General features: G+C 37.2%; 1 protein-coding gene across 6 annotated transcripts in view; it reads left to right on the top strand.

Moving 5' to 3' along the window:
- Window positions 1-24,424, top strand: part of ATF6 (activating transcription factor 6) — a 214,878-nt gene that overhangs the window by 12,052 nt on the left and 178,402 nt on the right. For all 6 annotated transcript variants that reach the window (XM_021089515.1, XM_021089512.1, XM_021089510.1 and 3 more), the window contains exons 3-7: window positions 223-310; window positions 2,216-2,322; window positions 8,337-8,466; window positions 9,464-9,667; window positions 17,222-17,442. In XM_021089515.1, coding sequence (XP_020945174.1) covers window positions 262-310; window positions 2,216-2,322; window positions 8,337-8,466; window positions 9,464-9,667; window positions 17,222-17,442 — 711 coding nt within the window. In that variant the 5' untranslated portion in view covers window positions 223-261. The remainder of the gene's footprint in view (window positions 1-222; window positions 311-2,215; window positions 2,323-8,336; window positions 8,467-9,463; window positions 9,668-17,221; window positions 17,443-24,424) is intronic.

The following is a 24,424-nucleotide window of genomic DNA, read 5'->3' as shown; positions in this document are numbered from 1 at the left end:
TATCTTCTTCCTAGATCTTACTACTGTGCGTAACATAACCAAATTGGTTTTTCTCTAAGCCACCCAGGAAGTATTCTCAAGATGAACTGATAATTTAGTAAAGTACTTTTACTAAGTTGGGTAATAGCAGTTAATATTATTTATGGCAAATTTTGCCTGTTTAATTTCTGAATATATGTGTTTTAATCTTCTAATACTCTTTTGCTGATTTGATACCTGCAGGAAAACAATTTTGATAATCTTGATTTTGATTTGGATTTGATGCCTTGGGAGACAGGCATTTGGGACATCAACAATCAGTTCTGTGAAGGTAATGGTGTATTTCATTGGTAAAACCTTTAAATGGATCCCTTTTATTTTGTAGTTTGATAATAGTCAAAATTAGGTGGGGTTTGTTGGGCTACTTTTGTGGGTTAAAAAATTCCAGGACTATATTCTACTTCTGGTATGACAGTGCGTACATAAGTCTCTTGCCAAAATAGATGTAAAGAATTTAATAGTTATGTCTTAGTCACATAATTAATGCAAAATTTATCATTCAGAAATACTGATTTTTGAATTATATGTAATACTTTTAAGAGATTAATCTGAGAATTAGAATTTAGGGAATCAAAAGGAAGAGGTTTGGGATTATCAGAACCTAGGAATTTGGTGTAGGGGTTCCATGTATATATTGCTGAGGAGACACTACCCGGTGATGCTAGTATCTTTAAGACACCCAGTGAGCTATTTTTTTGGGGTATGCTGAAAAAAGCTGGAACCTGCAGCAAACTCACTTCTGGAGTGAGCTGATGGGAGGGTGAAGAAATTCCTTTTCCCCTTCATTTGTTGTTTTTGTTTTTGGCTACACCTGTGGCATGTGGAAGTTCTGGGCCAGGGATTGAACTCATACCACAGCAGTGAACCCAGCCACAGCAGTGATAACACTGGATCCTTAACCTACTGAGCCACCAGGGAACTCCCCCTTCTATCTTTTAGCATCCTTCTGGTGTCCTCTGTTGACAGGATTGAAAAGGAGGCCAGCTGGAACATGTATTAATAATTTGCATCACAGACTTTGGGAGGTGGACTTCAAGCTGGGAGAAAATAACCACATTTCCCCATCTAAGTTGCAGCCCTCCCCATCCCTATGTTTCCTGTTCCCCTTCATTTTATGTCCTTTTATATCTTGTTCAATTTTGTCTTCTCTCATAGGCTGTGGGCTATAAGGCCGGTGTTCTGGTTACTGTTGTATAAAACAAACTACTCTAAAACTTGGTGGCTTTAGAACAACACCCATTTTATTAGGCTCCCAGATTCCGTGGGTTAGGAATTTGGACAGAATGCACCAGGAATTGCATGTCTCTGCTTGTCATGATGTCCAGACATCATCTGGGAAGATTTGAAGGCTGGGGTAGTTTGACATCTGGGGACTAGAATTATCTTAAGGTTTCTTTACTTAACATGTCTGATGCCTGGTCTGGAATGACTTGAAGACTAGGACTGCCAACTAGTGTGCCTACACATCACCTTTCCATATGGCCTGGCTTCCTCCCAGCCTGGTAATTTCATGGTTGTTAGACTTCAGAGGCTCCAGTGTGAGTATTTCAATGTAAAATATAGAAGCTGCATTGCCTAATGTAACCCTGTGGCATATGGAGGTTCACAGGCTAGGGGTCTAATCGGAGCTGTTGCTGCCAGCCTACACACAGCCACAGCAACGCAGGATCCGAGCCACGTCTTCGACCTACACCGCAGCTCATGGCAATGTCAGATCCTTAACCCACTGAGTGAGGCCAGGGATTGAACCTGAAACCTCATGGTTCCTAGTCGGATTCATTTCTGCTGCGCCACGACAGGAACTCCCGAGAATCTATAATTTTTTGCAGATGTCGTAATATTCTAAAGGTACAAAAAGTCAATAGAGTAGGAAAATGTCTTTGGCTCTTGTCCCTCAGCCAACGAGTTCTGCTTCCCAGAGACAACCACTTTTACCAACTTCATATGTTTATTCCTCAAGAGAATTGGTGTAGATGTTAGTAGTAGACACATACATAATTCATTACACAAATGGAAGTGTACCGGATATACTTTTTTCTGCATCTTGAATTCTCTCTTGGTATATTTTGGTGACTTTAGCTTCCATATCATTGAATTTTAAGAGTAGATTTTGCTTATTTATTTCATTCTGAGTATATATTGTCCAATGGAAAAATTTTTGTTCCTTGTTTTTCAGTTAAAGATATTAAGGCAGAACCTCAACCACTTTCTCCAGCCTCCTCAAGTTGTTCGGTTTCATCTCCTCAGTCAGTGGACTCTTATTCTTCAACTCAGCATGTTCCTGTAAGTAGGCAGTCTTTTATAATGATTTTGGTTATAATGATATCTGGAAAATATGTATGTGTGGAAGGCAGTTAACATTAATAAATTGTTGCTATAAGCCTTATTATCTCATTTAATCCTGAGCAAACTGAATTTTGAGCAAGAGCCTTCAGGGAGCTAGAAAGTTGTTAGTTACTATGTTTTTTTCCTCTTTCCCTTCTGTTCTCTTCTTTGTAACTTCATTGTTTTATTTGTTTCATTGTACTTTACCAATATCTAATATTTTTTGGTTTATTGACTTACTGCCTTTTCTCTCTGCTGTCCTCTCTACTCACTATTAGAATATACATTCTTTGAGAACGTGGAAGACTGTAAGGTGGTCTGTTTTTGTAACCTCTTAGCCGTAGAACCTAGAATGGTCTCCAAAAAGTTCAGGACTGCCAAGCACTACCTTTTGAATGAGCTAATAAGGTTTTTTGTTTTTGTTTTTTTTCAAAAGTCTAGAAAAACTTAAAAATGTTTTGCTTCTGCTCCTCACAAAAGCTCTGAAGCCAGGAAGTTCCAAAGGACTTGGGTATTTTTTGGAATGGAAAAGGAAAGGAAAAACTTAAGAAAAATTCAAAATAATGTTTCAGTATATTATATCTGCTGTAATATATTTTCATTCTGACATGATTTACATATAGTCAATTAATAAATCCAGATGATTCTGTCCACTTAGTATCTTTAGGATTCATCTTCTCTACCCATGCCAGAGCATCATCACCGTAGCTGGATTAAGGTATAGAATTTTGACTGATCTCTCTGCCTCCTAACTCCCCAAACCTTTCTTAGTACAGGACTGGAAATCTTTAAAAGTCACACATTTGATTATGTCAATTTTTTTGCTTAAAACCTTTTAATGTCTTTCCAACCCTTACAAGGACAAAATCAAATTGCTAGTGTACTAGGTCCTCCTGCTTACCTTTCCAGTCTTGTTTCTCAGAGCATCCTTCCTATTCCTACCTTCACACTCCCTTTAGCTTTAACCCTGAGAGCTCGTATGCGCTCCAGTCATTTAGCACCTGAGCCAGCAACTGTGCCAAACACCAGCAGTGAACAAGAGCAGTGAGATCTCTGCTCTCACCATTTTAGGTTTTGCACATACTCTTCCTTCTGCCTGGAATAGCCTCATTTTTTTCCCCTTCCCTTAGAGAACTTCTATCATCCTTAAGTTTCAGTTCAAAAATCATCCTCTGAAGCTTTTCTCTGATTACTGCTATTGAAAGTTCTCTGTGGTCCCTACAATTTCTCCAAATGATTTAATTTAAAAAATTAATTTGCTTTTGAATTCAAAAGTATATAACAGGGTATATTTACAGACGCCTGATTTCTGTCTTTTGCTTTCCATCCTTTCTATACAAAAGGTAGCATACTGTGTACCCTGTTCTTCACCTTTCTTGTTTAACTCAGTGATATATCCTGGAGGCAACTCCAATTTCAGGATATAGGATCTTTGTCATTCCCGTTTATAGCTGCATAGTGTTCCAATGTGTGGATATAGCATACTTTAATGATTTACTGATTGATGAACATCTGTGTTGATTTTGGTGTTTTCCAGGCTCAAATAATGTTGTAATAAATAACTTTGTACCTAACTCACTTTCTATTTTTGCCAGGATATCTTTGGAATATATTCATAGAAATCTGATTGCTGAGATCAGGGTGAATACATTTGTAATATTACTGTTTATTGCCAGATTTCCCTCCAAAGGTTATACATTTGTGTATTCTGATCAGCAGTATGTAAGAGGGCCAATTTCCCCATCATCGCTATATAGCTGTTTTATTTCTTTTTCTTTTCTTTTCTTTCTTTCCGTTTCTTTTACTTCTTTTCTTTCATTCTTTTCTTTCTTTTCGTTCGTTCTTTCGTTCTTGGCTGCACCCACTGCATATGGAAATTCCCAGGGTAGGGATTGAATCAGAGCTGTAGCTGCTGGCCTAGGCCTATGCCACAGCCACAGCAACGTGGGATCCTTGCCATGTCTGCAACCTTACACCACGGCTCATGGTGATGCCAGATTCTTAACTCACTGAGTGAGACTAGGGAATCAACCTGTATTATCATGGATGCTAGTAGGATTCGTTACTGCTGAGCCACAATGGAAACTCCTATTTTTTATTTCTTTTACTATAAGTGTAGTTGAACATGTTTTCATATATTCATATGTATAAGGCCTATTTGCATTTCTTCTTATGAACTGTCAGTTCAAATTTTTGTCCACTTTTAGTATTGCATTATATTGGTCTTTGTCTCTTCAGTTTTTCAAGTATTTTACTACATATTAGGATTATATTAGTGCTTAGTTTGTGGAAAAAAAGTTACAAGTATTTTCTCCTCCAGTGTGTCATTTGTCTTTAAACTTTATTTCTGATGTTTATTTTCTCCAGGCATACTTTTCTTCATAGTTGAATTATCAGTCTTTTATTTATTGATTGATCAATTGATGGGTTACTTAAAGGAGGGTTTTTGCATTCAGGGGTTATAATATTTTTATTCTTGTTTTCTTATATTAATATTTTGGTTTGGAAAAACCTCAAACTCATGTTACAAGTACATTGCAAGAATTTTTTTTTCTGAACCATTTGAGGGTAAGTTGCCAACTTGATGCCCTATCACCCCCAAATACTTCGGTGTCTACTTCCTATAAGCAAGGCTATGTCTTATAGCCACAATACAGTCATTAAAATCAAGAAATAAATGTTTGTATATTAGTATCATCTAATCCTCAAATCCCATTTAGATTGTGCCACTTGTCCCAAAGATGTCCTTCAGGCACCAAAGGGATCTCCTTTAGAATCATATGTTGCGTTTGGTTGTCTCGTCTCTTTAATCTCCTTCACTTGAAACAGTTCATTCTTCTTTGACTTTCATGACCTTGTCACTTTTGGAGATTAAAGACTAGTTATTTTGTAGAATGTCCCTCAGTTGGGTTTGTCTGCTGTTTCTTCAGAATGAGATTCAGGTTTTGTATCCATGGCAGGAATATCACAGAAGTGATACTGTGTCTGTCTCATTTACTTTTGATGAGATGGTACACAATTTTAATTTGTCCTATTATTGATGAGATTCACTTTGTACATTTGATTAAGGTGGTGTCTGCCAGGCTAGTCCACTGAGAAGTTGCTCTTTCTCCCTTTGTCATAAATAAGTATTTTATAATGAGGCAGCTTGTTTATTTATTTTTGTCTTTTTAAGGCCACACTCACTGCATATGAAGTTCCCAGGCTAGGTGTTGAATTGGAGCTGTAGCTGCCAGCTTATCCCACAGCCACAGCAACACCAGATCCCAGTCACATCTGCAACCTATATCCAGCTCACAGCAACGCCAGATCCTTAACCCACTGAGCAAAGCCAGGGATCAAACCCATGTCCTCATGATACCGATCAGGTTCATTACTGCTGTGCCACAGTGGGTACTCTGGAGATACTTTATATAAAAATATCCTCTTCTTCATCAGACTTTAAATTTTCATTTATTTATTTATATCAGTATGGACTTAAGGTTTCCCATTTTATTCAGTGGATTGTAACCCACTACTATAATTATTTATTTTCACACTTACGTTGTCCTGGATTTGACCAGTGCAGGTACCTCCACACCTGCTCCTGTGTTCTCTTCACATGTCTCCATTGGGCCATGACACCCTATATCAGGCAGACCCAGTGTGATGTGCTTATTTCCTTGCTCCGACACCCCATTCTGGGCTACCTGCCCCCACCTTCTCCCCTTAGACTCTGACAGCACCAGCCTGCCTCTCTGTGCTGCCCCATCTAGTGGCTTTAGGATCAAATTGTTGAGGAAGAAATCATTTGTGAGTGACTTAATAGATATTTTTCATAAAGTTTTTCTTTTGTGTGTGTGTGTGTGTGTGTGTGTGTGTCCTTTTAGGGCCATTCCCACAGCATGTGGAAGTTCCCAGGCCGAGGGTCAAATCCGAGCTGTAACTGCTGCCTTACACCATAGCCACAGCAACACTGCATCTGAGCCACATCTGTGACCTACACCATAGCTCGCGGCAACATCAGATCCTTAACTCACTGAGGGAGGCAGGCCTCAAACTGGCGTCCTCATGAATACTAGTTGGATTTGTTACTGCTGAGCCATTGCAGGAACTCCATATTTTTCATAAAGATTTATTTTTAATGTTTAGATCTCTGATCCATTTGGAGTAATCCTGGTTTATGATACAAGATAAAAATCCAATTATTTTGTTTTTCCAAATGACTATCCAAAGGATAGTTCCAATATCATTTATTAAAAAATTCATCTTTTTCTCACTGACTTCAGTTTTGTGTATTTTAAATTTTTAGTTAAGTATTATAGTTTTCTTCATATAGGTCCTGTACATCCCTTAGAAAATTAATTCCTAGATATTTTATAATTGCTATTACTATTGTGAGTGAACTTTTTAAAATTATATTTTCTAAGTGATTATATACAAAATATTTTCATAGTGAAATTTGTTTAGTTCTTAAATGTGTTCCATGTAGACAGCCCATGACCTTGCAAACAAAGGCACTTCTGTCTCTTCAAGTTTAATATTTATTACTTTTATTTCATTTTCTCTTTTAATTATGCTTCCTAGAATTACAGAAAAAGCAGTTGTTTTCTGCCTGGCTTTAGTGTTTTACCATTAGGTATGACTTTGGCTATACAATTATGCATAGCTTTTTTTTTTTTTTAGTGTTAAGAAAGCATCCCTGCAGTCCTTATTTTCTAGGACTTTTATGAGAAATCTTTGCTGATTTTATCAGATATCTTTTAAGCATCTAAGGCCACGAAGATAATCATTTTCTCTTGTTTTATCTCATACTCTTCATTTTTTTCTAAATATAATATACTCTCCAAGGTTCATAACTTGGAGCTTATGGCTGCATGCTGAGTAGTTAAGGATAAAACAAAGCATTTTTCATTCTCACCAGCATGGCTAAGAATGACTGTTTTTCCTATAGGCTCTTTCAGGTCATTTTAACTCTTCTTATCTGATGACTGAAAAAAAAAGATTTTTTAAAAAAAATTTGTCTTAACTACCATTTGCATTTTCTATTCAGTGAAATGGCGATTCCTGTCCTTTGTTCACTTTATTTTTGGCAAATATTTTTCTCCCAACATGTATGTTTTAATTTTGTTTATTGTCTGTTTTTATTATAAAATATTTTAATTATTTACTTTATGACTTCTGAATTTTTTGACCTAAGGGGGCCTACATCATTCTGAGAGTAAACAAGTATTCTCTTAACTCTTCTTTAATTAATTTTTAAGATTCTTTTGAATATGGTATGTTGGATGTGTGTGTGTATGTATATGTATGCCCATTCCATTATTATAGATAGCACTTTTTTCTCTCAGAATTGAAATGCTGCTTTTATCCTGTGTTAAGTTTCTTTGTTCTAATGAAATAAGACAGATCCACTGAATATTAAAAAACATATGGAAAATACTATTATCTTTATTTATCTCTGATTATCGATTCACTCATTAAATAAAAGAAAATAACTTTGCCCCTTTCAGTGTTTTTCTTTCACAACATTTGGGACAAAGGCAGTATTAATAAATAGAAAAGGATAAAAATACTAATTATTTGCTTTTGAGAGTCCTATAAGACTGAATAAGATGGTAGGGAAAGGATATTAGCATTCTAACTCTTTATAATGATACTAAATGCTTGTATGACTAGGAACCAAGTAAAATATAATATTTATGGGAGAAAATATAGAAGCACATCGGGTCAGTGGTTCATATCTTTGCCATAAGAGAATGAAATATACCTACTTAGCATTTTTAGTTATTTTTCCTTTAGTTGATGGATAGTGTAGATTTATCCATAATCTCTTAGTGCTTGGTATATATAGTTGTGATATAGCACACCTTTGCTTGAAGTTGTCTTGAAGTGTTTCTCTGTATATGGATCTTGTCTCTCTTTCTAAGCAATTTTTTACTCAAGGATAGTATTCTTTTGCATGAATGTATTTGTGTTTTATTTTGCTACAGGAGGAGTTGGATTTGTCTTCTACTTCCCAGATGTCTCCTCTTTCCTTATATGGTGAAAGCTCTAATACCCCCTTCTCATCAGAGCCGCTAAAGGAAGATAAGCCCATTATTGGTCCTAGGAGCAAAACTGGTATTACTCCATCTTCTATCTTCTGTTATTTATTTATTTATTTAGGACTGCACCCTTGGCATATGGATATTCCGAGGCTAGGGGTCAAATAGGACCTGCAACTGCTGGCCTGCACCACATCTATGAGGGATCTGAGCCATGTCTTCAACCTACACTGCAGCTCCTGGCAACGCCGGATCTTATCCCACTGAGCAAGGCCAGGGATCAAACCTTCATCCTCATGGATATTAGTCAGATTCATTTCTGCTGATCCATGATGGGAACTCCTGTTATAGACTAAGCTTAGTCTCCATTTCTTAAAAGAATATGTTGGATAAAGTGTATGGTTATTAAGCTGGCTTGCCATTTTTAAATTAATGGACCTGTTTTGTCCGTTGTGGATAATGAATGTGGAAAAGAAAGGGAAGAAATAATCTTTGGTTGTTTTTATAGATGAACAGTACTTTAAAATAGAGTTAGGGCCCCATTCATCTTTGGGAGAAATTTTAAAATTATAGTTACAGATACTAAGTGTGGGGGCCATTTGCTTGTGACATATGTTATCTCATTCGCCTTGAGGCTTTATTCAGAGATTTTACTTTATTCTATTTTGTTTATTAATTTTTTTTTTTTTGGCCTCACTTGACGCATGCAGAAGTTTCTGGGCCAGGGATTGAACCCACACCAGAGCAGGGACCTGAGTGACAATGCGAGATCCTTAACCCCCTGCATCCTTAGGGAACTCCTTTATTCAGTGATTTTAGCTATTCTCCTTTATTGGTTCATGTGTCCCCTTCAAAGAACTGCACCTTGGTCAGAAAGGAAGACCTCTGATTGAGGACTTTTCTTCAGTCCATTAAGATATAGAGTAGCTATGCTTAAACTTGAGTAAAGGATAGTCAGAGGTCAAGATAATGTGTCCAGAAGGATGTGTAATAGAATCTTTTTTCTAGGATTTGCTTAATTGCCTTTAAATTGATTTATGGTTTTGTTTTGTTTTGTTTTTATATTTCTCCAGAAAATGGACTGACTCCAAAGAAGAAAATTCAGATAAATTCAAAACCTTCAATTCAGCCCAAGCCTTTGTTACTTCCAGCAGCACCCAAGACTCAAACAAACTCCAGTGTTCCAGCGAAAACCATCATTATTCAGACACTACCAACACTTATGCCATTGGCAAAGCAGCAGCCAGTTATCAGTATACATCCTGCACCCACTAAAGGTACCTGAATGGAATTTGAGCTGTGTGTGTTTAATTGGAGGATGCTAAGGCATGTGTCATATGATTTTTTTTAATTCAGGTTATAATTTCTGAGCACATGCTGTGTGTCAGGAATTGTCCTTGGTTCTGAGGATGTCGTAGAGAGGACTGATAGGTGGTTCCTCTTCTAACAGGGGAGATAAGCTGTATAGATCAATTATATCTGTATGTCTTTTTTCTCACAGTTTTAATCATGAAAACACCTGTCTCTAAAGCTTGTGGTTTTGAAGTTCCCTTGTGGCACAGCGGGTTAAGGATTCAGGATTATCACTATAGCAGCTCAGGTCACTGCTGTGGTGTGGGTTTGATCCCTGGCCCAGGAACTTCCACGTGCCATGGGAACAGCCAAAAAACAAAATGAAACAAAGCAAAAAACCTACACAGCTTGTGTGTGGTTTTGTGTGTGTGTGTATGTGCACGCGCACGTCTTTTTTAGGGCCATATTCACAGCATATTGTGATTCCCAGGCTAGGAGTCAAATCAGAGGTGCAGCTGCCGGCCTGCACCACAGCCACAGCAATACCAGATATGAACTGCATCCCTGACTTAGGCTGCAGCTTTCGGCAATGCCTGATCTTTAACCCACTCGCATCCTCATGGATACTAGTCAGGTTCTTAACTCGCTGAGTCACAATGGGAACTCCAAAAACTTGTGGTGTTATATAACCACTTGTAATGAAGAAAAAAACCTGGGAAACTTTCTTGGTGCCATTTTATTCTGAGATTTTTGTGTCCATGAACTTTTTTATATTTAAGGAGAGGTCAGTATGAAGTTCTCATCGTGGTGCAGAGGAAACAAATCCGAGTAGGAACCATGAGGTTGCGGGTTCGATCCCTGATCCCTGGCCTTGCTCAGTGGCTTAAGGATCTGGCATTGCCATGAGCTGTGGTGTAGGTCACAGATGTGGCTCGTATCTGGCGTAGCTATGGCTGTGGCTTAGGCCCGCAGCTGCAGCTCCAATCGGACTCCTAGCCTGGGAACGTCCATATGCCGTGATTGTGGCCCTAAAAAGCAAAAAAAAAAAGAGAGGTCAGTATTTAAAATAATATGGTCCATTTCAGGTCTAATAGGCATATTTTGACAATAGAATCAGCCTCTTAGTCTCTGAGGAGACAGCATTGTTTAATAAGTATGATCTTGTGTGGTCGTAAGAAGAGACCTGAAAGTGTCAGGTAGTTAAGAATGTGTTTCTATATTTTGTCCACCAGATGGCCTCATTTAATTGATTCTATAAGAAATTGAGGTCTTTATTGAAAGAAGTTCAAGTTTGAGGATTTGGTACTGTTTAGATACAGGAATCATTTGCACATAGAGATCTCTTGGGAATATTACTCATCATTATACTGAAATGTGTACACACGACTAAAGGAAAACTTGTGCGGCATTCTTTCCGTGGATTTAGCTTGTTGGCAGCAGGTAGGACTAGGTGTCAGTGTGTTATGACTTGTAAATAAACACCAATGTTACATTTATGGTTATATTTCCAGCTATGGATTGTTAGCTTATTTCTTTGGAGCATGGTTTTAATGAGGACAAGGTCATAAATTTGATTTCCAGGTACTCTCTTATCTTTGTTCTATTCCATAGTCCTAGACAATATGACATTGATAAAAAGAACCAGATAAGAGGATTTCCCATTGTGGCTCAGCAGAAACAAACCTGGCTAGCACCCATGAGGATGCAGGTTCGATCCCTGGCCTCACTCAGTGGGTTAAGGATCCAGTGTTGCCGTGAGCTATGGTGCAGGCCAGAGACTCCAGCTCCGATTTGACCCCTAGCCTGGGAACCTCCATATGCCATGGGAGTGGCCAAAAAAAAAAGAAGAACCAGATGATAAACTGGATGGATCAGTGCAAATCCGTCAATCAATCCCTACCAAAAAAACCCCAGCTAAACAAACCTGAAATACCTGCCTTCTCAGTAAAGGGTTAAAACTGCTGTCTTTTTCATGAGAAAGCAGTCCTATAGGATGGGTCTTATGGTCTGTGAGTAGATGTTAAGTGTTTTTGAACTCCTTGAAATAAAATGTAAGATTTAGTGTATGTTACGTGTGGATTTTTCTTTTTTTCTTTTTTGTCTTTTTTGCTAATTTTTGGGCCGCTCTCACAGCATATGGAGGTTCCCAGGCTAGGGTTCTAATCGGAGCCGTAGCCGCCAGCCTACACCAGAGCCACAGCAACGTGGGATCCGAGCCGCGTCTGCAGCCTACACCACAGCTCACGGCAACGCCTGATCGTTAACCCACTGAGCAAGGGCAGGGACTGAACCCGCAACCTCATGGTTCCTAGTCGGATTTGTTAACCACTGCGCCACGATGGGAACTCCACGTGTGGATTTTTCTAGGGAGAGTCTCCAAAACTTTCGTCAGGATCTCAAGAGTCTGTGTCTTCCCAAAGGCTAAGAATTTGAACTATAATGAAGCTCTTCCCATAAACTATTAAAACACATGTGTAAAAAGTTGAAGTTTGACAGAATATGACCAGTATGTAAATCAAGGGGTTTTCCTAAGAATTTGCTCTTAGCAGACCAGACCATTGGCTATGTTTGAATGATAGATGGTCTTAACCTATACCAAGAAGAGAAATTTCTTTTCTGAGTAGTTTATCAGTTTCAGAAACCTGAATCATATGTTATTTAGAACTTCAGTGATTTCCCATTATCTGAAGATAGTATTTATTTTGGGGGAGCATATGCTAATACAAGGCACTTGTCTGTCTTTATAGTATAATCTGTAAAGGTGATATTATACTAACATACAGATTTAAGTATATGTCTTCCATTTATTTGGGAGTGAGGAGAGAGGAAGAAGGGACATATAGGAAAGGCATTTTACAGTTAATTGATACATGTATCAGAAGTAAATATTTTGCTCTTGAAAAAGAACCTATATGGGAAAAGAATTGAAAAACGAATGGATATATATATACAACTATAACTGATTTACTTTGCTATATACCTGAAACTAACACAACTTTCTAAGTCAACTATACTTCAATGAAATTTTTTAAAAAGTAATTTTTACAGGATTAAGTTCAGATTCTCTGGCTTTAAATGGAAAACCATCATGGTTCAGCTCTAGTTTAGTTTTCTAACTTTACCTTATAGTATCACTCCCTTTCTATAAATCCTTTAGTCCAACTAATTTGGCCATTGGTCCTTTAATTTTCTTGTTTTTTTCTAGTTTCTTGATGTGACATTCTGTCTGCCTAAAATAGCTTCTGTCTACTTATACATCTAAGTCCTGTACATTCATTAAGACTGTTAATGAGAGGAGTTCCTGTTGTGGCCAGTGGGTTAAGAACCCTATAGGTATTCACGTGGATGCAGGTTTGATCCCTGGCCTCTGTCAGTGGGGATCTGGTGTGTCTGCAAGATGTGGTATAGGTCGCAAATGCAGCTTGGATCTGGCATTGCTGTGGTTGTGGTGTAGGCTGGCAGCTTGAGCTCTGATTCGACTCCTAGCCTGGGAGCTTCCATATGCCACAGGTGCAGCCCTAAAAAGGCAAAAAAAAAAAAAAAAAAAAAAAAAAAAGATTCTATGAATAGTGCAGGTGAGAAATGATGAAAACTTAGAATATCAATGAAAATGAAGAGCCAGGATGGACAGTAGAGATGTTAAAAAGGATAGAATCACAGGGCTCGGTAATTAGATGATGTGAAAGGGGGATGGAGGATGAAGAGGAAGCTATCCTATCTTGGGCTTTTTGGGTAGTAGTGCTAATCATTGAAATGGAGGATAGAGGTAAAATAACTTGCTCCAGGTCATTCTCCTAGTGAAAGGTAGCGTCAGAACTTGAGCTCAGGTGGTCTGGCTCAGAGTCTATGAATTAATCATTATACTATTTTTGCCTCTAACAGAATTCAGAGATGTGGTTCTTTGATCTCAAGAATTCTATCTAATTGGGGAGTTAACAGATTTATATAAATAACACTCACTATGAGAACTGATGAATAATTATACATGCAGTGCACTTACGGAAGCTGCTATTACACCTAAAAGTAGATTGGTAGTAGTAGTAATAATAATAAATTACTATTACTACTATTATTACTGTTAATACTGGCTAACATTTGATCTTTCTATGTGCCAGATACTGTTCTAAGTGCTTAAGTGCATTATCTTTTTTTTTTTTTTTTTTGGTCTCTTCTAGGGCTGCGCCTGTGGCACATGGAGATTCCCAGGCTAGGGGTGTAATCAGAGCTGAGCTGCCATCCTACACCAGAGCCACAGCAACGCTGGATCCAAGCCACGTCTGTGACCTACACCACAGCTCATGGCAACACTGGATCCTTAACCCACTGAGCAAGGCCAGGGATCGAACCCAAAACCTCATGGTTCCTAGTTGGGTTCATTAACCACTGAACCACGATGGGAACTTCTTAAGTGCATTATCTTATTTAATCCTTGTATGAACTCTGTGAGGATAGATGCTATTATTATCATCTCCATTTTATAGATGAGAAAGTTAATACACAGAGAAATTATTTATTCAGTCACAAAGCCATACTGTTTTAGACAAAGCAGACATTCAATAAATCTTTGATAAAAAATTTGAAATCTTTGAAGATAATCGAAAGGGAAGAAACTGACTATGACAATCAGTGAGTCATAAATAGTCAAAAATATATAGCATTGAAACCATCCATAGTCCATTAAGGGAGATTTGTATGTAATGCCAAAGAGGCTTTTGAGCATGCTGAAATGGATAAACAGCCTTTTGGTATATCCTTTTTAACTGTTTCCACAATAGGAAGAGTAGTAACTATCTGTATTCAGCTGCTAACTGTTTAAGACTAGAAACAGTCCTTGTATTGCATTTTTTGGTCTGGTAAGCATCTAGCATGTCAGATTTATCAAGTCACCATCAACACATTGTAATAGAAATTTAGTTGTTTCTCCCCATTCTATCTTGAACCCAAACATGCCTAGAATATGTAGAGGATCCTTGATTTAGATGCCGAATAATTTGAGGTTAATTGGGCACTCTGGGGTGAAAGGGCTTGATGTGCATTTTTGGAGAAAAAAAGGAGCTATCAGTGGCTTGGCAGGACTTGGAGCCACGTTTGCTACACAGATCTTGCCTTGGTATTGCTCCATCTCCCTCACTTCCTGCTGCAGTTCTTTCAGCAAGGAGGTGGTGATAACCAAGTAATGGATGTTATACAGTTGGGTTATTTTTCTAAATTAATTTTAAGAAGTGTTACAAACCAAAGCCATCTGCATGTGTTATCTGCCAGTGCTTTAAATCTATAACTGGAGCTTGAAGTAGGATCTTTTTTTGAAACGACTGAATTCTTTATGTTTACTGCCGCCTCTGTTCTTTGGGATAATCCTCAAATTCGTTGAACAGTGTTTAGTTTTTTGGGATCTTTTTATCATAATTTTAAAACTCAGAATATGTGGAACATTGCATCTGATAATGCTTTTCTCAAAGTATTGGTTTAAGTCAGTGGTTCTCAACCTTTATACTGTAGACCCTGGGGTATGGGTGGTAGGACGAGTGGTAGTTTTTGGCTTTTTTGCAGGGCATCTGCAAATCTGTATTTTCTGTAGACTGAATAAATAATTAGTTTCATATGTCTTTGTATTGCTCCCTTTCAGATTTCGTTAATACGCTCCAGATTCATTACTAAATCATTACTAAATTCTTAATAGGCTTTTCTCGTTACATATTTTCTCAATCCTCAGAAACTGAAAGGACACCCATGATCTTCTTGGGTGACCATGGTATTTTTTGATATTAAAGAAGGGTCCTTATATTCAAGGTGGGAACCCTTGGTTTAAGTTTTACATTCTGAGTATGTATTTTCTCCGTACCAGATTGACTGTAGTATCTCAACAAGTGTTATTAAAAACCCTAACATTTGGTCAAATGCTATTTACTTTTTATTTTTATTTGGCTACTTGACCTAGGCAGATTTGTATCTGCTTATGAATCATTTCTGTATTTTATGTTTTTATTTCATAAAATAAATTGTTCCAAGGGAAAATCAGAAGGTGAAAATATGTAGTAGTCATTTATGCTCAAGTAAATTGTACGTATTGCAAATTATTTTTAGTTTTTTCTTACTAATTTACTAATTTACCTGGGGTAAAATGCCAATTCTAGTTTTAGTATGCTTTTTGAGGCCATCTGAAATATAAAGACTTTGACTTTATGGAAGTGGGTTTTTGTTTTTTTTTTTCTTTCTCTTTTTCTTTTCTTTTTAAGCCACATCCACAGCATGCAGAAGTACCCAGGCCAGGGATTGAACCTGTGCCACTATATTGACAATGCTGAATCCTTAACTTTTAGGCCACCAGGGAACTCCAGATGTAATTTTTTTTTTTTAGGCTAAGGCAGATGTTCTTAAGAAACAGGTGTTTTGATTTTTAGTTTTCCTTGATCCTTTGAAATGCTGAGCTAAGTTTTACATGGGTCATGTTATACCATCAGAAAGCATTAGTGAATTATTTTCCCTTAAAAAAGAGTATTAATATACTAGGTGAAATTTTAGTTGCCAGTTACTTAGTACCTTTATTTTGCTAGATGGGCTCAAGTAAATGTGGATATTAGGTGAGACTTTCAACACCTTATAAAATTGGCCAGATCTGAAAGGAAACACTCAGCAGGCAAGTAAAATTTTTAATAGACCAGTGTTATTAGTTGTATGTGCCTTCTTTAGGTTAGCGATAGTAATTCTCCTCAGGTTAGCATTAAGGAAAGATTTGTAGACCATTATGGTGGGGAGTTGATATTATCTATGTACTATTTAAAATTATAGATTTGTTCCCTATGTCAAGTGAGAATTCCTTTCAAAAGGTTTTAACATTTTTGGTATTTGTAGCCTCTTGTTCTTCCAAGTATTGAGGTACTGAATCTCTGTTCATGTATTCTTGGTGTGGATGTATTTCTGAATTCCATTAATTTAAAGTATATGATTCTGTTTTCAGTATAGTTATCCATAATAGGAAAAATACTTTTAGCACTAATACATTTCAGAGGTTAAGACTTAGAGAAATCCATGTATAACGTAAGAAATTTGATATATGTTAGTTGAAAGAGTGTGGAAATATGTTGTTAGCGACAGCTTAAAAGAGAATGAATTTTGTTGGTTTCATTAAAAATAACAACAGGAGTTTCTGGTGTGGCTCAGTGGAAATTAACCTTTGGCTAGTATCCATGATGATGCAGGTTTGATTCCTGGCCCCACTAAGTGGGTTAAGGATCCGGTTTTGCGGTGAGCTGTGGTGTAGGCTGGCAGCTGCAGCTCCAATTTGACCCTTAGCCTGAGAACTTCCATATGCCTCATCTGTGGCCCTAACCCCCCCCCCAAAAAAAAACCCCCAAAACAATAGCAGTAAAAGTCAGTATCAGTATGTGCTGCTACTGATTGTGTTTTAATTGGTGGTTTCAAATCCCTCTGTGTGATCTTACCTATTACTTTGCAGAAGAGACCTAAACGTTAAACAGCTTCCCTTGCTGCAGTAGTTAATGCACCCTCTGATTCCTTTTCATTTTTCTCTATTGCAGGTCAGACGGTGGTGCTCTCTCAGCCTACCATGGTACAACTCCAGGCACCTGGAGTTCTGCCCTCCCCTCAGCCAGTCCTTGCTGTCACTGGGGGCGCCACACAGCTACCTAATCACGTGGTGAATGTGGTCCCAGCCCCTGTGGCAAATAGCCCAGTGAATGGAAAACTTTCTGTGACTAAACCTGTGCTTCAGAGTACCATGAGAAGTGTGGGTTCAGATGTAAGTTTTGAAACTTAGTACTTTTTTAATGCCTGATTTAAAAAATGAAAACAGTACGAAACACTTTTTTGTTGCCTTGTTTTTGTTTTTGTTTTTTAAAGTTTGTCATATTGTGTCAAATGTGCTGAAATTGCCCATCCAATCTTTGGCAGAAAGTTAGGGTAAGGCTTACTATGTTAGAATCTAAATGAAAGGTTTTAAAGAGTCTTAAGTGGTTTGATGAAAAGAGAAGTATGCATATCTTCTTTAAATCCTTCTTTTGAACCTTTTCATCACATTCCTCCTAACCGTAACCCCCAACTCAATCATATACTAGTATTTTACAGGATTCTTTCATGTTTCCTGATTGAAATGTTTTTGGCAACTCCCCAGATAAGAGTCTGCAGACTGCTTTTGAGTCAGGGTTTATATTTAGCTTTTCGCTTGACTTATTGAAGGATTTTCACCACCACATAACGATGACTTGCTGCTCTTAGGAATTCTGTTTCTTAATAATTATTTAGTATTTTCCCATCTTTGCAAACCTTCAGGTCTTCTGTTGCAGGGATTTTTTTTTTTTTTTTTTTTGTAATTTATAAATCACAGAACATTTCCTAAGATCTCTCACAGGCTAAGACCAGTTACAGTACTTGCCTGCTAACTCTTGCTTTCTTTAAAAGTGATGTAAAATACCTCATGTTATGTATTAAACAGTAATTGAACATTATGGGCCTAAAGTTTAATGAATGTTAAAGTCAAATAATTAGTATAAAAGTGGATTCTCTAAAATTGTGATTGGGAAAGCAAATCCTATATGTTTTCTTTAAAATAAAAGTGTTTATTATTGGTGGTTACTATTGCTACTCTACCTTTTCTTTAGGTCTTGCAAAGTACTTTTAAAATCCTGTGAGTTATGTAAGGTTGTTTATCAGACTACTGACTGATCTGTCTACCAGAATTTATTAAGTAGCCCATTTAGTTGTGAAATTACTCTACTGTTGCATAAACACAACCAAGTAATCTCCATCAGCAGTATCGTAAAGCCCCATAATGAAAAAATATTATCTAGTGGAAGTAGAACATTAAAGTTCTACATGAATTCCCCCAGTTTATATAGATATTGAAAACAGTGCATGCCAAGACATGAATGAGGAACATTAGTTTCATATGAGAATAGGCATGGATAATTCAGGATTAATTTTGACTATTATTATGTTTATTTTGAGGACTAGAAAAGGTAAGGACAGTGCTTGTGGTGTAATAGGCACTAGTGCATAGTATGTGTTTCAGTTGATGAAATGATATGATGCTGGAATTTGCTTTAAAAAGCTATGGGGAGGTGACGAGCGCAGGATAGAGGAAACATGTTTGGCAAAATGTTGATAACACTTGAAGTTGGGTATGAAATTTCCTTTTGGGAAATTTTCTATAATAAGTCAATGAACAACAAGAACAAAAGTCTAAAAATCTTTCATATTTTCAATTAAAAAGTTGTATAGTCAATAAAGAAGTATGTTTTTCGCAGACTGAGAAAATTAAAAATGATGAGGATTTTTGCATGCAGATAGATTCTATGTCATTTCTAGTGATTGGTCTGTTCAAATTATCTGTTTCTTCCTGTCTTAGTTTTGGCAAGCTGTGTGTTTCTGGAAACTTGTTTGTTTCTTTTAAGCTTTCCAATTTGTTGGCATATAACTATTCATAATATTATGATTTTTTTGTATTTCTGTGGTATCAGTTGTTAATTCTCCTTTTTCATTTCTTATTTTGTTTGAGTCCTCTTCTTGGTGAGTCTGGCTAGATGTTTGTTGATTTTGTTTATGTTTTCAAAAAACCAGCTCTTGGATTTATTGATCTTTTCTATTGTTTTTGATATCTATTTTATTATTTTGTTTTTCAAATTCTTTGAGGTGGCAGATTGGGTTGCTTATTTGAGATTTTTCTTGTTTCTTGACAAAGGATTCTTGCTAGGAACTTCTCTGTTAAACCTTTTTTGCTACGTCTCATAGATTTTGGAAAGTTGTGTTTTCATTTTCATTTGTTTTGAGGCGTTTTCTGATTTCTTCTTTGATTTCACTGTTGACCCATTTTTTTTTTTTTATAGCATGTTGTTTAGTCTCTCTGTGTTCATTCTTGTCCAATTTTTCTTTCTTTGGTTGATATCTAGTTTCATACCATTGTGGTCAGAAAAGATGCTTGAAATAATTTGTATTCTGGAAAATTATTTTAAAAAAATGGTCTCTTACAATTTCCTTTTAGTACTTTTAAATCATGAGTTTGAGTGTTTCTTCTGTAATACTACCAAATAGAACTAGTAATAGAAAATATTCAGAGTTGTCTTTATATAATTTATCTTGATATTCAAGATGTGTGTTATAAAATATTTTAGATGTGAAAAAAGGTAATGACTAAATAGAAATTTAAAAAATGTAGATCACTAGTATATCATGGTTGTTAAAAAATGTTAACATATTCTTAGCCTCCAGTCCTAGAATTATAACATCCAGTCATGGGACAGTCCATAGTAACATGGCTAGGATGGGGAGGAGGTCTAGAAACCATGTCAGAGGGAGAGAGATAGTTTAAGGTAAGTATGATTCAGTAAACTGAGGAGAGAAGACTGAAAGTAGAGCCATCTTCTAGGAACTGAAAGTAGTCATGTGGAAAATAGGATAATTGTTCTGAATTATTCCAGAGGACACATCTAAAACAGGTGCAGGTAAGTTATAAAATAATTCTTTATAATTCTAAGATTCTTTGTTACAGTTATTGTATTTAAAAACCAGAAGAGGTCACTGTCTCCTCTTAATGAGACGTCTAGTGAGCATCTTAATGTTGGCAATCATCATTCTATTTCAACAACTCATTTTATAGTCTCTAAATATTTCAATTAATTATTTGTTCATCCATTAGCCAGACATCCTTTATAAGTTCTTTGGTGTGAAAGACTATGTCTGTTTTGCTTTTGCACTCTTAAGAGTGCTCTGTAAATTTGGTGAATAATTCAGTCAACATTGGAAAAACTGGGAGATATGTGAGATGAGAAAGTATAGAACCAACAAGTATTAGCTTTTTTAAAAGCAATGTTTATTGACTAGCATTCTTATTACTTTTCAGAATTTGGAGTTGATAGTAGTAGAGAAGAAAGTTTCAAGTATTGTGTGTCTGGTGCCAGAGACCTAAAGATGGGTAGAATAAATTTTCTAGTCAACCTGCATTGAGATTTTTGTGCTTATTTTTCCTTGGCTAGCACATCAGGAAGTGAGCCAAGCCTTTTCAGTATGAGTTTTCTGGAAGAGGTTTTGACTTAATGTTTATTTCAAGTAAAGAAACATCAGTCTGTCCTATCAGCTGGCCAAACCACTCAGGAACCCAGAGTAAATCTGTTCCAGAAGGAGCTGTAGAAAACTTTGGTCTGCTCATATATATAGTCTCCTGTGTTAGTAGCTTGGTTGACCTCAATAGTGCGTGTGTTTGTTAGACTCAAGTCCTATTAAGTTAGGATAAATTTGAATTACTATAAATTCCTGATTCAAAATGGGCAAATGAAAATTTTTTCATCAGGTTTTTTCTTTTGTGTGTTTTAAACCAAAAGTGTGGTGAAAAAGTTGTAATTCAGCACCAAAAAGAAAAAAAAAAAAGGATACCAGTCTTTTGTGGCTTTGTATTGCTGACAGGGCTTCTTTTTTTTTCTACTTTTTTTTTTTTTCCTTTTGTTTGGCTGGTTTCACTCTCTAGAGGCCTGCTACTGCCATAAAGTAGCATTTTTAGCATACCATATTCTGCAAACTACATTAAGTGCCACATTTTCTGTTATGAAACAGTTTGCCTGGTTCAAATTATAATCTCACTCTTCCTGCCTTTTGCTGGTAAATCTGTTCTGTTTAACTCTTGGAAACCTCACCTAAGTTTTCAAGAAGTATAGTTGGTTTTTGGCTCTGATCCTGATGGAAAAAATGAACATGGTCTCTCATTTCAGTGTAGAAGTTCTCTTATGTAGTTTCTTAGTAAATGGCAATCTTGGAACTACAAAGGTGCCTTCGTGGGAGAACATGGGCTTATCTTTCTTTAAAGTGCTATTGAATGTTGCCAAGTCAAACCAGGGGCTTGGAAACAGCCTGTTTAAATCTGCCTTTAGTGCTTTCGCCTACCCATCATTATTCCATAAAGTTCATCAGACATTAAGGCCCTGGTTTTAAGGCTATGGAGCTAAATTTGTTTTGGTTATTGAGACAATAGACTGGGGGAAAAAGTAGTGAAATTCTCTTCTCCATGCTCCACAGTAGATCAAGGTGGGAGCTTAATAGAAATCAGTTGGTGGGCATAATGGAAAGAAAATGATCAGAAACCAGGAGGTCGGAACTAGAAGTAATATCAGATGGGAAGGCCGATGAAGGGATATAGTCTATACTGACAGGAGGCCCCGGTCTTCTTATCAGCCCATTTACTTCATTGAGCATCTTCTAGACCCTTTATTCCTTTGGATCCTCTATCTGTTTCTTTACTTAGTGGCCTTGACCCCTTCCATCCCAGTTCCTACCCTTTGGGAGTCCCTCCCCTGAGTCACTAGAGCCTTCATGAGGAGGTATGTGCTGGAGGGATCCATTTCTACCAGCCTTCAGGTATTAGAAGTGTTGTGATGGAGATTCCCTTGGCAAACAGAGTAAATTGAAGTTTTGTATTTCTTCTCAATGGAGACAGTGTTATACAGTTAAGTTCAAGATTTCAGGTATTGTGTTATTGTGAGCATGGAGGTGATGTGATACTGGCTCAGATAGATGGGTGCTGTGCCCATAGTATTCCTTTATTGTAGTGGCGGCATGCTGAATTTGGGAGTTGCCTGCCTTTACAGCAAGCAGTAAGCAAGTTTCTTTACTGTCCAGAGGGAGATGTCACCTCATCTCTCAAGGTTTCAACCCTGAGAAATGGCCTGGGTGAAGATTGGTCAGCGCCTCTTCCTGGGTATCCTTGTTGTACCCAGGAAGACATGTAGTAGCACGATTCACAGGGGACCCACTAAAGGAGTATCTTCCAGAAAAATATGAATCTAAAATAATCTATTTACAATGCAAAGAGTGTGGAGGGAATCTTAGAAAAATAGAGAGTGCCTGTGTTCTATTTCAGAAAAAAAAGTGTAACTTCTACTGATACTTAAGTGGCTTATTTTGTCTGTAACACCCAAGAATAGATACTCTGTTAGGTCAAAGCATGAGCTGAATATCCTTAAATTATGTGACTATCTTAGATCTAAGAAGATAAAGGAAAGATACTTTAGAGTAACTAAATTGTCTAACAGCAAAGACATTGAGGTCATATTTCTTTAGGCTACAGAGCAGAGGGATCTTCAACAGGAAGTTTTGGAGATCTGAAAAGCTCTCCAGATTCTAGTAAAAAATTACTTCTGTACTGACTACGTTTTGGCTTTTGTGCTACCAGGGACTCAGCAAATAAAAGAAAAACATGCTTTGTTAAAATATTTGCAGTTCCTCTTTAGATGGAGATTTGGGGACTTCTAAAAATTTATCTTGAATAAAGAATTTGGCAAGTAATCTCTTTTGTGGTTACAGTAGCTTTGGAATGGTAAGTGAACAGGTTTTTTTTTTTTTTTTTTTTTTTTAAATTCTGATGTGTTGCATTAGGTTGGATTTATGTTGTGGCAACTTTAGGTTTTGTTTGTTTTGTCTGCACCTATGGCATATGGAAGTTCCCAGGCCATGGATTGAACCCAGGCCACTGCAGTGACAATGCCAGATCTTTAACTTGCTGGGCCACAGGAGAACTCCTACTTAAGCATTCTTTATTCTGTATTTTAAAGTTTGGCATCCTGATAAGGTTAATATGTAATTATTTTTAGAGGGATGCTGATTTGTGTCTTAATAAATAAATGCTTCTCTCCTTTCTGTGATTTTTCTTCCCTAACCTGCCTCCGCAAACTCATTCTTAGGGAGACGGTCCTCCCATGTCCCAGATGCTTTCTAGCCATTTTGTTCCCCTGCTCAGAAGCAGTCATTGTTACTAGTTAATGAGACAGTTCTTTAATATATTGAGTATTTGTCTTTTTGCTTATTTACCTAATTTATGAAAATGGTAATATAGCATGAACACTGTCCTGCACTAAAGGATCTGGTGTTGCTGCAGCTGTGGTATAGGTTGCAACTGAGGTGCCCATCTGATTCCCAGCCCATATGCCATGGGGCAGCCGAAAAAGAAAGAAAAAAAAGAATAACTTGATGCTTATTTCATTTTGTTCATGTACAGGTTTATCTGTAGGAGAAATTCCTGGAATTGGAATTGGAGAGTCAGAAAGTAGGTAGTTTTTCTTTTCTCTTTTTTAGCACCACACCCATGGCATAAAAAGTTCCCCAGCTGGGATGGAATTGGAGCTGCAGCTGCTGGCCTACATCACAGCCACAGCAACACCAGATCCAAGTTGAATCTAAGACCTGCACCAAAGCTTTCGGCAATACCAGATCCTTAACCCACTGAGGGAGGCCAGGAATCAAACACACATCCTCATGGATACTAGTTAGATTCTCAACTCACTAAGGCACAGTGGGAACTTGATTTATTTTTTTAAATGTTTGTTTATGTGTTTTTTAGTTTTTCACATTGGGGAAATTCTCATTTGTTCTTCCACTTACAGAGTATGAGAGTGACAGTCACAGGGTTTCTTAATGGAGCCCATAGATAGGTTTCATTTTTCCATAAACAAGTTCTCTTCACCTCACTCCTTTCTTGGCATAATTGTTTGTAATACTTTTTGTGTGTGTGAGCCTTTGTCTGGAAAGATAGTCCATAGCTTCCTATGTAGTTTTTGTTTGTTTTTTTAAGAGTTGCACCTGAGGCATATGGAGGTTCCCAGGCTAGGGGTAGAATCTGAGCTGCAGCTGCTGGCCTATGCCACAGCAGCTGAGGATCTGAGCCACATTTGTGACTTATACCACAGCTCACGGCAACGCCAGATCCTTAACCCACTGAGTAAGGCCAAGGATTGAACACTCAT

This window comes from Sus scrofa, chromosome 4 (genome assembly GCF_000003025.6).
Source record: "Sus scrofa isolate TJ Tabasco breed Duroc chromosome 4, Sscrofa11.1, whole genome shotgun sequence".
In the NCBI taxonomy this organism is placed as follows: domain Eukaryota; kingdom Metazoa; phylum Chordata; class Mammalia; order Artiodactyla; family Suidae; genus Sus; species Sus scrofa.
This window is presented reverse-complemented; position numbering and strand designations above follow the sequence as displayed.